Consider the following 12,530-nt stretch of genomic DNA (forward strand, 5'->3'; position numbering starts at 1 on the left):
GAGGAAAATATTAATTTTTTGTATAGGTATGAAAATTCTAAAGCTCTGACAATGTTTAAAAATGGTTCTTCCCTCTAGTTTCTTTTTTTCAATATATCATTTCATTATATAAAGCACTAGCTCTCAAATTTTCAAGATTCATAACATTCAACTACCAAATATATAAATCTGGTAGACATATATGTGTGTATACATATAATCTTCAGACATATACATAAACATCTTTAGACATATGTGCTAAGTCTCCAACTCTACTCCATAGTTAAAAAAATTCTTTTGACATAATCTCAACCTTAGAGAAAAGTTGGCAAGAGAAGTATAAATAATTTTGTTTCCTGAACCATTTAAGTATGTAAGTATGTAAACCATGCAATGTAAGTGGGCTACATGATGCCCTTTCACCCCCAAATACTTTAATGTATGATTGCTACAAACAAGGACATTCCCCTACCTACCCACAATACACTTAATAAAACCAGGAAATTTAACACAGATCCATTTCTGCCATCTAGTCTACATGCTCCATTCTAATTTCATCAGTTGGGGCTTCCCTGGTGGTGCAGTGGTTGAGAATCCGCCTGCCAATGCAGGGGACACCAGTTCGATCCCTGGTCCGGGAAGATCCCACATGCCGTGGAGCAACTAAGCCTGTGCGCCACAACTACTGAGCCTGTGCTCCAGAGCCTGTGCTCTAGAGCCCGTGAGCCACAACTACTGAGCCCGCATGCCGCAACTACTGAAGCACTCGCACCTGGAGCCCGTGCTCTGCAACAAGAGAAGCCACCGCAATGAGAAGCCTGCGCACCGCAACAAAGAGTAGCCCCCGCTCGCCGCAACTAGAGAAAGCCCATGTGCAGCAACGAAGACCCAACACAGCCAAAAATAAACAAATAAATAAATTTTAAAAATAAAATAAAATAAAATATTTAAAATAAAGAAATATTTGTTAAAAAAAAAAATTTCATCAATTGTCCCAAATATACTTAACAATGAAAGGATCCATCCAGGATCACGTGGTGTGTTTAGTTGTCATGTCTCTTTGGTCTCCTTCAATCTGGAGGAGTTCCTTAATATTTCCTTGAACTTCATGACCTTGATATTTTTTTTAGAATTTCAGGCTAGTTATTTTGTAGAATGTTCCTGAACTTGGATTTGTCAGATATTCCCTCAAGATTATATTTTTGGCAGGAATATCATGGAAGGGAAGTTTTCTCCTTGTATCCTATCAGGTGGTACGTGATTTCCATTTGTCACATCAGTAGTTGTATTCACCTTGCTTACCTGATTAAGTCTGTGTCTGCCAGGCTTCTCGCCTGTAAAGTTTCTCCTTCTCTTTTGTAATTAAGTATTTTATGCAGAGCTTTTTGAGACTATCTAAATATCCTATTTTTAATCAAAACTTAACCCACTAGTTTAGCATCCACTGAAGTTTTTGGATGAATTAATTATAACTATGATGGTTGCCAAAAGATAATTTTTAAACTTTCATTATTCCTTCTACATTCATTAGTTGGCATTCTTCTATAAAGAAAAGCTTTAGCTTTTTTCCATTCATCTATTTATGTGTGTAAGTACGAAAGTATGAATTAATGGATTTCTACTTTATTCAATGGACATCATTGCTACCATCATTATTATCATTATTTTGATGCTCAAACTGTCCCAGATTTGGTCAGTGAGAATCACTTCAGTTTGGCTTCTGTGTCCTTTTGACATTGTCTCCATCATTCTTTGGGCAGTTCCTCACTTTTTTTGGCACATTAAGTTCCAGGCTTATCTTGTATAGCCTTAAAAATCAGCTTTTCTCCAAGAATCCTTGCTTACTATTAGTGGAGAATTGTATTTAAAAACTGAGAGCTAGGTGTTTGATGTGCTTGCTCTTGGGGCATCAAGCTTGCAAGTTCTCTTAGTGGACATAGCCAGATAACCTGTATACACACACACACACACACACACACACACACACACACAAACACACCACACGTATCACATTATATTTCTTTTATATGCCTCTCTACATATTGAAAACCATGAGTTCACACTGACACCTCCAATTCCAATCCAACATCATGGGGTTCAGTTTTCTCCCTTCCACATTTGTAATTCTCATCTCTTACAGTAAGAAACCTGGCTTCCATTGTGCTCAGGATATTTCCACATGGTATCAAGCCCCCTTTATGTAACCAACCTCTTGTCTCCATCTTGACCCCTATGCAGACGCCCTTATGCAGCTCAGGCTCTGACAACCTGACTGGGGTCACCACCATCCCCCTAGACAAATGCTCTCTTTGTCCCTTCCTCGGGGACTCAACACCCCAAGCCGAGCCACCACTGCCCCTCCCCTCCCAGCGTGGACACCTTCCTCACCCCTTTCAGATCCAAACCACTTGCTGAGCTACACCCCGACTCCCATGCTTTCTCGGGCCCACCAAATGGCTTTTGTTCTGAATTATTCTGGAAGAAAGGAAGGAATGAAGGGAACCTCATAGTTTTTAAGTTCAGGTGTGCCTGCCTCACTGGATGCTACAAAAGTGGGTTATTAATAAATAAGTCACAACTTCTCTTTGACCTACATTATTCATTGGGGATTTGGTCTAAAATTGAGCATGTGGGTAATAAGAGATTGAAAGCCATGAAATACTCTGTCATAAGAATGATGTCTAAATAAGTCACAAGAAGTACATTCTGTACTTTTGTATTGAAATGTTAACTATTCTATTAGAAATGAAGATTCCCCAGAGAGAAATCTGTAGAAATGAGAACTGAGTACTGCCCTTTAAATTTAGTCTCTCTTTCATTTTTCTATTCCAAATTAAGACTGTTTTTTCAGATGTTAGTTGACTTGCCTAAAGGGGTTTATCTCCTGGGAGGTCGTGTTATTTATTGATTGATCATACACCAGTGACTGCTAATGTATTTCATTTATAACGTCTGCAAGCTCACTTGTCTTTTTATTCTCTGAGGTGGCTGGTGGTTTTCTGTCAAAGCCTAGCCCACTTAACAAGAAAACAAAAGGTTTTCTTAAAGGCTCTACTCATAACTAGCATTAGCAAACTGAATCTTACTTTTAGTGTAATTAAATAGCTTGATATTTAAAGTTAATATCCAATTGACTCTAGCAAAGGGCTATTATTTTTTTAAACAGAAAGAGGCATCTATTCTGGGAACTCAGATTTTCAATATTTAGCAACTATCAATATTTAAATAAAGTATTTATTCACTATTTATCAAGTACCTACTATGTATACACTGAGCTAGGGGCGAGGTGACAGTATTACTTCATGATAATAGCTCAGATTTTTTTAATTATAAAGTGTCAATAATTATACTACATAGCTCATCTGTATCATCCCATTTACTCTCCACAGTGATCAACCGTATGAGATAGAGACTGTTTTTCATACTTGATGTTCCTGGAGATTTTAAGTGACCTTCTCAAGGTCACACAATTACATGGAAAATCCTGCCTCCCATTCACTCACTCATTCGAGAGTATTTATTGAGCACTTCCGATGTGCCAGTGCCATGCTTGGTTCCAGGGACAGAGTGATAGGCCAGACAGAGACCGAGCCATCACAAAGCTCACAGCTTAGCAGCGAAGGTAGTCAAATTAAACACATGATTACAATCAAATGTGATAACTGTTTGACTAAAGAAAAGACAGAGTGCATATATACAATGGAATATTACTCAGCCATTAAAAAGAATGAAATAATGTCATTTGCAGCAACATGGATGGACCTGGAGATTATCATACTAAGTGAAGTAAGTCAGACAGAGAAAGACAAATATCATATGATATCACTTATATGCGGAATCTAAAAAAAAATGATACAAGTGAACTTGTTTACAAAACAGAAACAGACTCACAGACTTAGAGAACAAACTTATGGTTACCAGGGGAAGGGTGGGGGGAGAGATAGTTAGGGAGTTTGGGATTGACATGCACACACTGCTATATTTAAAATAAATAATCAACAATGACCTACTGTATAGTATAAGGAACTCTGCTCAATATTCTGTAATAATCTAAATGGGAAAAGAATCTGAAAAAGAATAGATGTATGTATATGTATAACTGAATCACTCTGCTGTACACCTGAAACTAACACAACATTTTTAATCAACTATACTCCAATATAAAATACAGATTTTTAAAAAAGGGAAGGATAGGGTGTTGGGGAAGTTCTCAGCCAGGCAGACAGAAGTTAGCTGGGTGCAGGGGTGAGGGGAGGTTTCCATGCAGGGAAAGCATCATGTTTGTAACTGGTCACAAAATTCAATGACATAAATCTTAGATACATAAAGAAAATTGTCATTGTGATTTCTTCATTTTGCCTCTAACTATTATGGGCTCTCCTATGTCCCTACCCACTGGCTGGGAGAAGTAAAGCTTAGTCAGATCCAAACCGTAAGTCCTCTTAGAAAGAGTTCAGGCTCTCTTGAATGAAAGTGCTTGCTCCATCTCTCAGAAGGCGCCCCTCCTTCTTCTCTCCTGAAGACGGTACTGTCTGTACAGGATGAGGGATGGCTTATAAGACCTTGTGGTGGGGAGAAGAGGGAGGGTCCTTGGGTGTGGTGGGTCCCTGGGGCCATGTTCCTTTGTCTGCCTGCCTGCTAGGGGCCCCCTGGCCCTCCTGATGGGGTCTGCATCCAGTGAGCCTGTGGCCTGTTCTCATGCAGGCAGGGCTACCTGTGTAGAGAATCCTGGCAGACAAAGGCTCAGGTTGGCTTCAGCTGGGGCTGACAATGTTCTGAGGTCTGGCTGTGACTCCTATTCAGACCTGGCCCAGGTGATCTGGGCTCTGCCCCTCACCACCCATCCTGAGCAACACCCTCTAGAAACTCCCCAGCCAGATTTGCAGTTATTTGGGGGTTAATGGGAGCAGAGGGTAGGGGTTTGGAGAAGCTTAGCTACAGTGCTTCCTGTACCTAATCACTCTGCACCTCTACGTCAGGATGATGCGATCACCCCAGTCTGGACTGGAGCAGACTCTGCAGCAGGGACTTCGTCTGCACAGACTCTGCAGGGACTTCGTCTGGGACTCGGAATGATGGTGGTGGGAAGAGTGAGGGTAAGAGTTCCTTTCCACCCTCGTTGTCACCTTCACTTTTTAAAAGCTCATCTCACTGTCCCGCCTCTTTCTCTGTTTCACCTTTCCACAATTACCCGAGAACTGGAAAGCGTTTCCCTCTTCTTTCTGTTCTCTCTTATGCGAAACCCTACAATGGATCCCTGGAATTTCCCTCTCCATAAGCTGAAGAGAAGATAAAGCAATTTAGACAGATCTTTCTCAAGAGATAACCCAGATCTTGCTACACATTCCTATTTTTTAATATTTCCTCAGTCATTTTCTTGCATTCCTTCTGGAACAAATCTTAACCTCCCCCCAAACAGAGAGATGCTTCTGGCAGACTCGGGTTAAGGTCACATTCTTGGATAAGCAAGAGAAAAGCATGTTAACCAATTTCGAAGATCTTCCTCCGACACATGTGTAAGAGCCCTGACTGAGAAAGAGGGTGGTACATTTAAGAGACTGAAAGAAGTTGACCTGGCTCACAGGTAATAGGAAGAGGGGGTCCCTGCTGTGCACCAAGGGGCAAAAAAAGGTGTTAATCTTTCAGTGCTTACTCTGGGCCAGCAGAGAAGATCACAAGGCACAGCCCTCACCAAGGAGGGCTGACAAACCACTGACAAAATATTGAGCAAGAGAGTGGCAGGGTCAGCTGAGCCAGAGCTGCAGTGTGGGGAATGGTCTGGAAGGAGAGGAATGAGACTGGCTGCAGGGGGTCAGTAAAGTGTAGCTGCAGGAGCCCAGGTCAGAGGTGATGGTGAGGACCAGGGCAGAGAGATAAAGATGGAGAACAGAGACAGAGCCTTGTGACTCATTGTAGATGCGGGTGGTGAAGACAAAGGGAAGCTCAAGGATAAGCTAAGATTTCTAGCTTGAGCAACAAAATAGATACTGAGGACTTTTTCTAAAACAAGAAACTCTTGATATGAAGCAGATTTCCAGGGATGGATGAGGTGGTGGAATTCCATTGGAACATTCAGATCTCCAATATCCAATAATCAGCCTACTGTACATTTCATGAGGTGAGAAATCCAAATGAAAATATATTCTAAACTCCTTTACTCCCAGCTGTGGCATTCTCTGAAAATCTGATTTAAACATAAACTGAGGACCTTGATTTTCAGTTTGGTTCTGCAGTTGGTGGCTTAGTACACCGTATTCCTTATGCCCTTGAGAAGTTTCACTATGTATGAACCTCCATCCTCGGGTTTTAATTCATATGAAAACCTTAAACCATCTTAGGTGAACTGAATCCATGCCCTCTTACCATGGAGAACAGAAATATAAGCATCCTTTTATATGCAAATAATAGCATTTTAGTATCAGACACCAGGAACACATTTAATAGGCAACTGACCCTCTTTTCTAATTGTTGCTGACGTCAGTCTTTAAGTTAATTAACATAAAACCAAAGCTCTCGTTTTGTCAGCTTTCTAAATTATGACTACTTTCTAAAGATATCATAATAAAGGCCACTTTATTTACTATCTAGGTGTATATTTTTACTCTGGATTACTTTGTGGGGTGTCCCAGGAAGCTGCCTGTCTCAGAGCTACTGGTTTACCAAGTTCTTTTTTTGTGTGACTGAAGAAGATGTTTACTTACATTTGTTTTAACAGTTTTCATCTGGGCTATATATATTGTAGCCATTTTTTAGAGCAAGAGAATTATGAGATCTCAAGTTAAATATTAAGTTCTCCATTTGGGTCTGTTAAGACTGGAGCCAAAATTATTGTCTGAAGAGAGTCACGGTTCTGTCCATGGAGCAGTGAAGAGTGTTTTGTTGTTGTTTTTTAGAATTTCAGGCACAAGTTCTCATTAGTATCCTAACCCGGCCAGACTGTTCAAATGCACAGCTCTGAACTCAACTAGTAACACACACTAGCTGCATCCCAGTTACTAATCAGGAATTCATTGCCAAGCTCACTGCTGCTCCGTAGTTTTCAAATGCTCAGCTGAGGGAAAAAATACGTGGTCGTTTGAGAGATACGCTATTCAACTGTTCCTGTCTAGATGCTCTGAAGTTCATTCCTGGGTGAAGCCAGATCACTAAAGAGCTGCATACTGGGATTAAAACAATTAATTTCTAAAGTGAGTCGATTACTTTCCCTAAGCCTCATTTTCCAAAATGCAAAATGAAGGAAGAGTCACTCATTCATTCAACTATTACTCACTGAACTACTATTCCCAAGTATTAGGTCTACAGAATAAAAGATGACATAGTCCCACCTCTTAATGACCCTGTCTGTGAGCCTAAGTATCTTTATCTACATATAAAGACCAAATAGACCATTATAATCTTATGTGATAAACACAGAAATGGAGAAATATACCGGGTACAGAAGCACAAGGAGAGACATCTTACCCAGCCTGAGTGCAGGAAGGGAGGATGACGAGGATACTGAGATGTCCTAGAATAATGCTGCCCGCTCTCACGGGTGTAGTGTGTTAGTGGGGGTCCAGTGAGACGGGGGAGGTACCACTGTCACAACTGGAAAAGGAGGAGCAGGGGTATCGGCTACAGTGCCTCTGGCTCTGACACAGACACTCCGAATTGGCTCAGTCAATACGGAAATGTATTATCTCACATGACAGAAGGTTCAGAGATAGGGGAGGTTTCAAAGTCAGTTGATTTAGTGGCTGGATTATGTCACCAAGGACCCTCCTTCTTCCCGTCTCGCAGGGCTGCCTTTCCACTTGGGATGGAACACCTCAGGATACAACAAGGTGGCTGCAGGCATCACAATAAGACATAGAAGGTCCCAAGTAAGAAAGAGACCATCTTCACTTGTGCTGCCCTCTTAGGAGGGAAAACATTTTCCCAGAGACATTTGAAGATTTCCCCTCATGTCTCAAAATCCTGGGTTTGGGCACCTGCCCATCAGGAAAGCAATCAATAGTAAGGGCCACGGGCTTACCATTTAGACTTAGTGTGATTATTTGGAGCCCGTCTATTTCAGAGAATCAACCACACATACTGCTGCAGGAGTGTTACAGGCACACGACGGCTGACTTGAAAGAAGTCACTCTTTCTTCTGGGAATCTCTCATTTGCCAAATTTTTTAAAATCTCTGCAACTTTCCTACCTCAATGAGATACTGTTTTTTCTCTTTCAATGCCTACAAAGCAAGGCTGACGGAAAATGATCAAATCACATCATACGAGTCATTTTGCGGCCCAAATCCATGCATTTCAAACAAAACTTACCAAAATCTACAAGTTTAACTCCGCCTTCGATGGTTAATAGGATGTTATTTCCTTTTATATCACGGTGGATAGTTTTGTTGTTATGCAAATGCTGAAGTCCCTAGAAGTGGGAAATAAATACATAGTGACATTTAAAGAAAGCATCAAAAACACATTTTTCAGATGGATGCATTTATACAAAATCAATAGGTAACACATGTTAATTAACAAAGGTTCTTAAATGTTTCACATTGAGTTAGTCAAATCAAAGTATATCATTTCCACTTTGGACTATATAAAAATTCAAAAAACCAGTGCATACTCCTTAGCCCTTAGCAAATAGTTTATTTAAAATGTGCTGATCTCAACAGAAGAAAACATTCTATACACTCATTTGAAATAATGGCTGTTAAAGGAATAAATAAATAAATAATGGCAAATAAAAACCTAACTATTAGTAAAAATACACATTATCTTCCTTTGCCATAATCTCAGAAATATACCTAGGAGATCAAAACTCAGGTTTCTGTTGACACAAGGAGGGTAGATCTCTAATGGAAAAAAGGAATTAGTTATGCTAAACGTTTCACATTTTGCATCTTATTCTTGCATCGATAAATACTAATGTAGTGATGTTTTGCTAAAAATAGGATCCCCACTTTTTATTTAACTGGAACTGCCTCCTAATTAATGCGCGAACAACTTAAACCCCCTTACCAACAGCGCTTCACGTAAAATGTAGGCAATTATGGGCTCACTCATTCTTTTGCCCTTCTTCAGAAATCCTTTCACAAGATCTGTCACTGATCCTCCGTTGCACAGCTATAAAAGAATATTTCAAGATAGATATTAAAATGATATGACATTTTAAGTACTTGCTATAAAAGGTTTTCTCAAAACGTTTTAAAAAACTGTTCTAATTTTTTGTTTCAAACAATTATTCCCATCATCTTTATGGTTTCATAAATGAAATGAAGATATAAACTTGTACTAGTGTACAATTAATTATTGGAACACAGTTTCCATATGAATTAATTTTTAGAAGAGAATCTGGAGAAGCACTGGGCTTGGCTTTTAAATTTAAGGATAAGAATTATGATTCTATAAATTAGTCTCAAATTTTAAGATCTAGGGCTTAAAAGCATTCTTGATTCCTGATAGTTTAATTAATAGTGCAATGTGACCTCAATCCATGGCTATATACTGTTTCATATGTGCATTAATTTAAAAACATACCTCCCTTCTGGTAAAACTTCAGAGTGTGCTGAAGTAAGGGTTACAAACACTATTTTCGAAAACTGTTTTAAGTGTCACGTTCCCTAGCTTCCTCCCTCCACACCTCCCAAGAGTAGAGGAATCTTAGAGGAAAACAAGAGGGAGGAGCATGGTAGGGGAATTTTTCACATCCAGGTTTCTCTGAAGTTCGGTAACATGAAGTCCCACAGTAAACTTTCAAAGGGGCTGTGTATTCTCAGAAGAGAGAAACACTGACATTAGCAGTGGAACATGAGAGGGGAGATAACTAGGTAAATGGTCCCGACAAAGCTTTGACCCCGCGATCCCCTAACGTCTGATCCATTAGCCTTTGCTGTCAGCTCTGTCTCTCCTCCCAGGGCTCTGGTCCATGGCCTCCTTGCCCTTACCCTGAACTATGGGGCCTCCTCTGACACCTCAGTGCCTGCAAACTAAGAGTCTGGCATTTCCCTGACTCTACTGACCTAAATGGAGGTAGAGAACAAAGGTGAGAGGAAGTGGATTCCTGACACCCTCATCTAAAATACTGAACACATTTTCTCTCAAACTTTTTTCTAACACAGTGATTAGATTTTATTGGATGCCTGAACACTTCTGATACATTATAGATTAGATAATAACAGCTGTGTTGGGCACATTCTTTAAGCTAGCACATTTCTAATCCACTTACATGCATTATCTGTGTATCTCACCACTCTGTGAAGTAGGAATTATTAGCATCTCCATACTAAGGATTGGGAAAGTGAGGCACAAAGTGCTAAGGTAACTTGGAAAAGATCACACCGTAGTGACAGAGCTAAGACCTCAACTTGGACAGCCTGACTTTAGAGTCCAGCCTTACATTTAATCATGACATGTCATGATCCCCCAAAAGGAGGTCTGGGCTGGCTGGTCGATCTAGCCATCATGTGTAATATTGTTTTTGTAAGTGTGTTTAAAATCTAAACACGAACTCACAAATGAACACTTAGATGCAACCCCTTTTATAACTGGTGTCTTTCTACATTCAAAGAAAACTTTCATCTTCTACAGGAATCGGTGCAGCCCTAGCATTCCCAAACCAGCATTTTCTTCTGCAGAAAAGGGAACACCTTTTAACTGGATAAGAAGAGTGTGCCGTCCTGACAGCAGAATACAGGGTCACATTGCCTCCTCTGTGGCCCAGCAAGATTGGTTCACAAAATTACTCAAAATTGACTGAAAAGAAATTGAGTCCTTTAAATTGCAGAGCACTTATTTAAAAGAACCAAGTTTTAGGACCAGTTTTTAAATTTCCAAAATTCATTGCAGGGTGACTGAATGGCTTTTCCTATGTCTCCAAAGTGTGGCCCCTTTGCTACATCTTCTGTGATTGACTATTACGTTAATTCAAGAGTAAACAGCTAGAATCTTAACAGGGGGAATAAAGGAGCCATAAAGAAATGTGCAGGACGAGGCTTCCCTGGTGGGGCAGTGGTTAAGTATCCACCTGCCAATGCAGAGGACACGGGTTCGAGCCCTGGTCCGGGAAGATCCCCCATGCCACGGAGCAACTGGGCCTGTGTGCCACAACTACTGAGCCTGCGCTCTAGAGCCCGTGAGCCACAACTACTGAGCCCTCGTGCCTAGAGCCTGTGCTCTGCAACAAGAGAAGCCACCGCAATGAGAAGCCCGCGCACTGCAATGAAGAGTAGCCCCTGCTCACCGCAATGAAGAGTAGCCCCTGCTCACCGCAACTAGAGAAAGCCCACGTGCAGCAACGAAGACCCAACGCAGCCAAAAATAAATTTATTAATTAAATAAAAAATAAATAAATAAATTTATTTTTTAAAATGTGCAGGAAATAAAATAAAAATTGAAAAAAGAACTAATGCGATCATAGAGCTTGCACTAAGTTCAAATACCACTTTCCGGTATCAATATTTCTTTGCAATAGTTATTTTCCCCAAGTAGTAAAGTTGAGAATACAGGATTCTTTGTGATATACACTTTAGTTTTTTTTTAAAGTGAGGTATATTGAGGCATAATTTACATACAATAAAATTCACCCAATTTAGCATACAATTCTGAGTATTGACAAATATATTAGTCATGTAACCACAACAGTCAAGATAAAGAACAAATCCATCACACAAAAATCTACCCTCCTGTCTCTTTGTAGTCAAACCTCTCCCCCAGCCCCTGGCAAGCACTAATCTCTATTCTGTCCCTATAATTTTGTCTTCGCAGGAATGTCATGGGGATTGAGTCATAAGGTGTGTAGCCCATTAAGTCTAGCTCCTTTGATTTGGCACAATGAATCTGAGATTCATCTTTGTTGCTGTACATTCCTTCTTTAATGCTATTTTAATGTTAGTCATTCCTCTTTAATGCTGAGTATTCCACTGAATAGATAAACCACTGTTTGTTTATCCATTCATTAATTGAAAGACCTTTGAGTTGTTTCCAGTTTTTGGCAATTATGAGCAAAACCACTGTAAACATTTGCATAATAGGCTTTTCCGTGAATATGGTTTTCATTCCTCTTGGGAATTGTTGGGTCCTATCGGTCATATGTTTGACCTTCTAGGTATTTGCTAAACTATTTCGCAAAGTGGCTGTACCATTCTGCATTCCCACTAGCAGTGAACGAGAGTTCCAGTTGTTCCACATCCTCGTCAGCAGTTGACATTGTGACTTTTTAAAAAGCTATTCTAAATGGATCTCAAGTGATTTTGATTTGAGTTTGTCTAATGACTAATTACATTGACCATCTTTTCATGTATGTATTTGCTATCCATTTATTTTCTTTGGTGAAGTGTTCAAATTTTTGGTTCATTTTTTATTGTTTTTTTTATTATTGAGTTTTGAGAGTTCTTTATATATGTTGGATACAAGTCCTTTCTCCCAGTTTGTGGCTTGACCTTTTATTTTAAGTGTCTTTTGAAAAGCAGAAGTTCTATATTTATCATGTTAAAAATTTTACAGAAAGTGTTTTTTATGTCATATCAAGAAAATGTTTGCCTAATCCAAGGTCAAAAAATTTTTCTTCTATAA

General features: G+C 39.8%; 1 protein-coding gene across 1 annotated transcript in view; it reads right to left on the reverse strand.

The window, feature by feature from the left end:
* The window catches only part of MYO3A (myosin IIIA), a 184,318-nt gene that overhangs the window by 145,941 nt on the left and 25,847 nt on the right, over nt 1-12,530 (reverse strand). Inside the window, exons 4-5 of the mRNA XM_059909139.1 lie at nt 8,979-9,083; nt 8,283-8,382 (exon numbers count right to left, since the gene is read on the reverse strand). Of these exons, the coding sequence (XP_059765122.1) occupies nt 8,283-8,382; nt 8,979-9,083 (205 nt within the window). The remainder of the gene's footprint in view (nt 1-8,282; nt 8,383-8,978; nt 9,084-12,530) is intronic.

The sequence above is a fragment of the Balaenoptera ricei genome, chromosome 2 (genome assembly GCF_028023285.1).
Source record: "Balaenoptera ricei isolate mBalRic1 chromosome 2, mBalRic1.hap2, whole genome shotgun sequence".
Taxonomy (NCBI): Eukaryota; Metazoa; Chordata; class Mammalia; order Artiodactyla; family Balaenopteridae; genus Balaenoptera; species Balaenoptera ricei.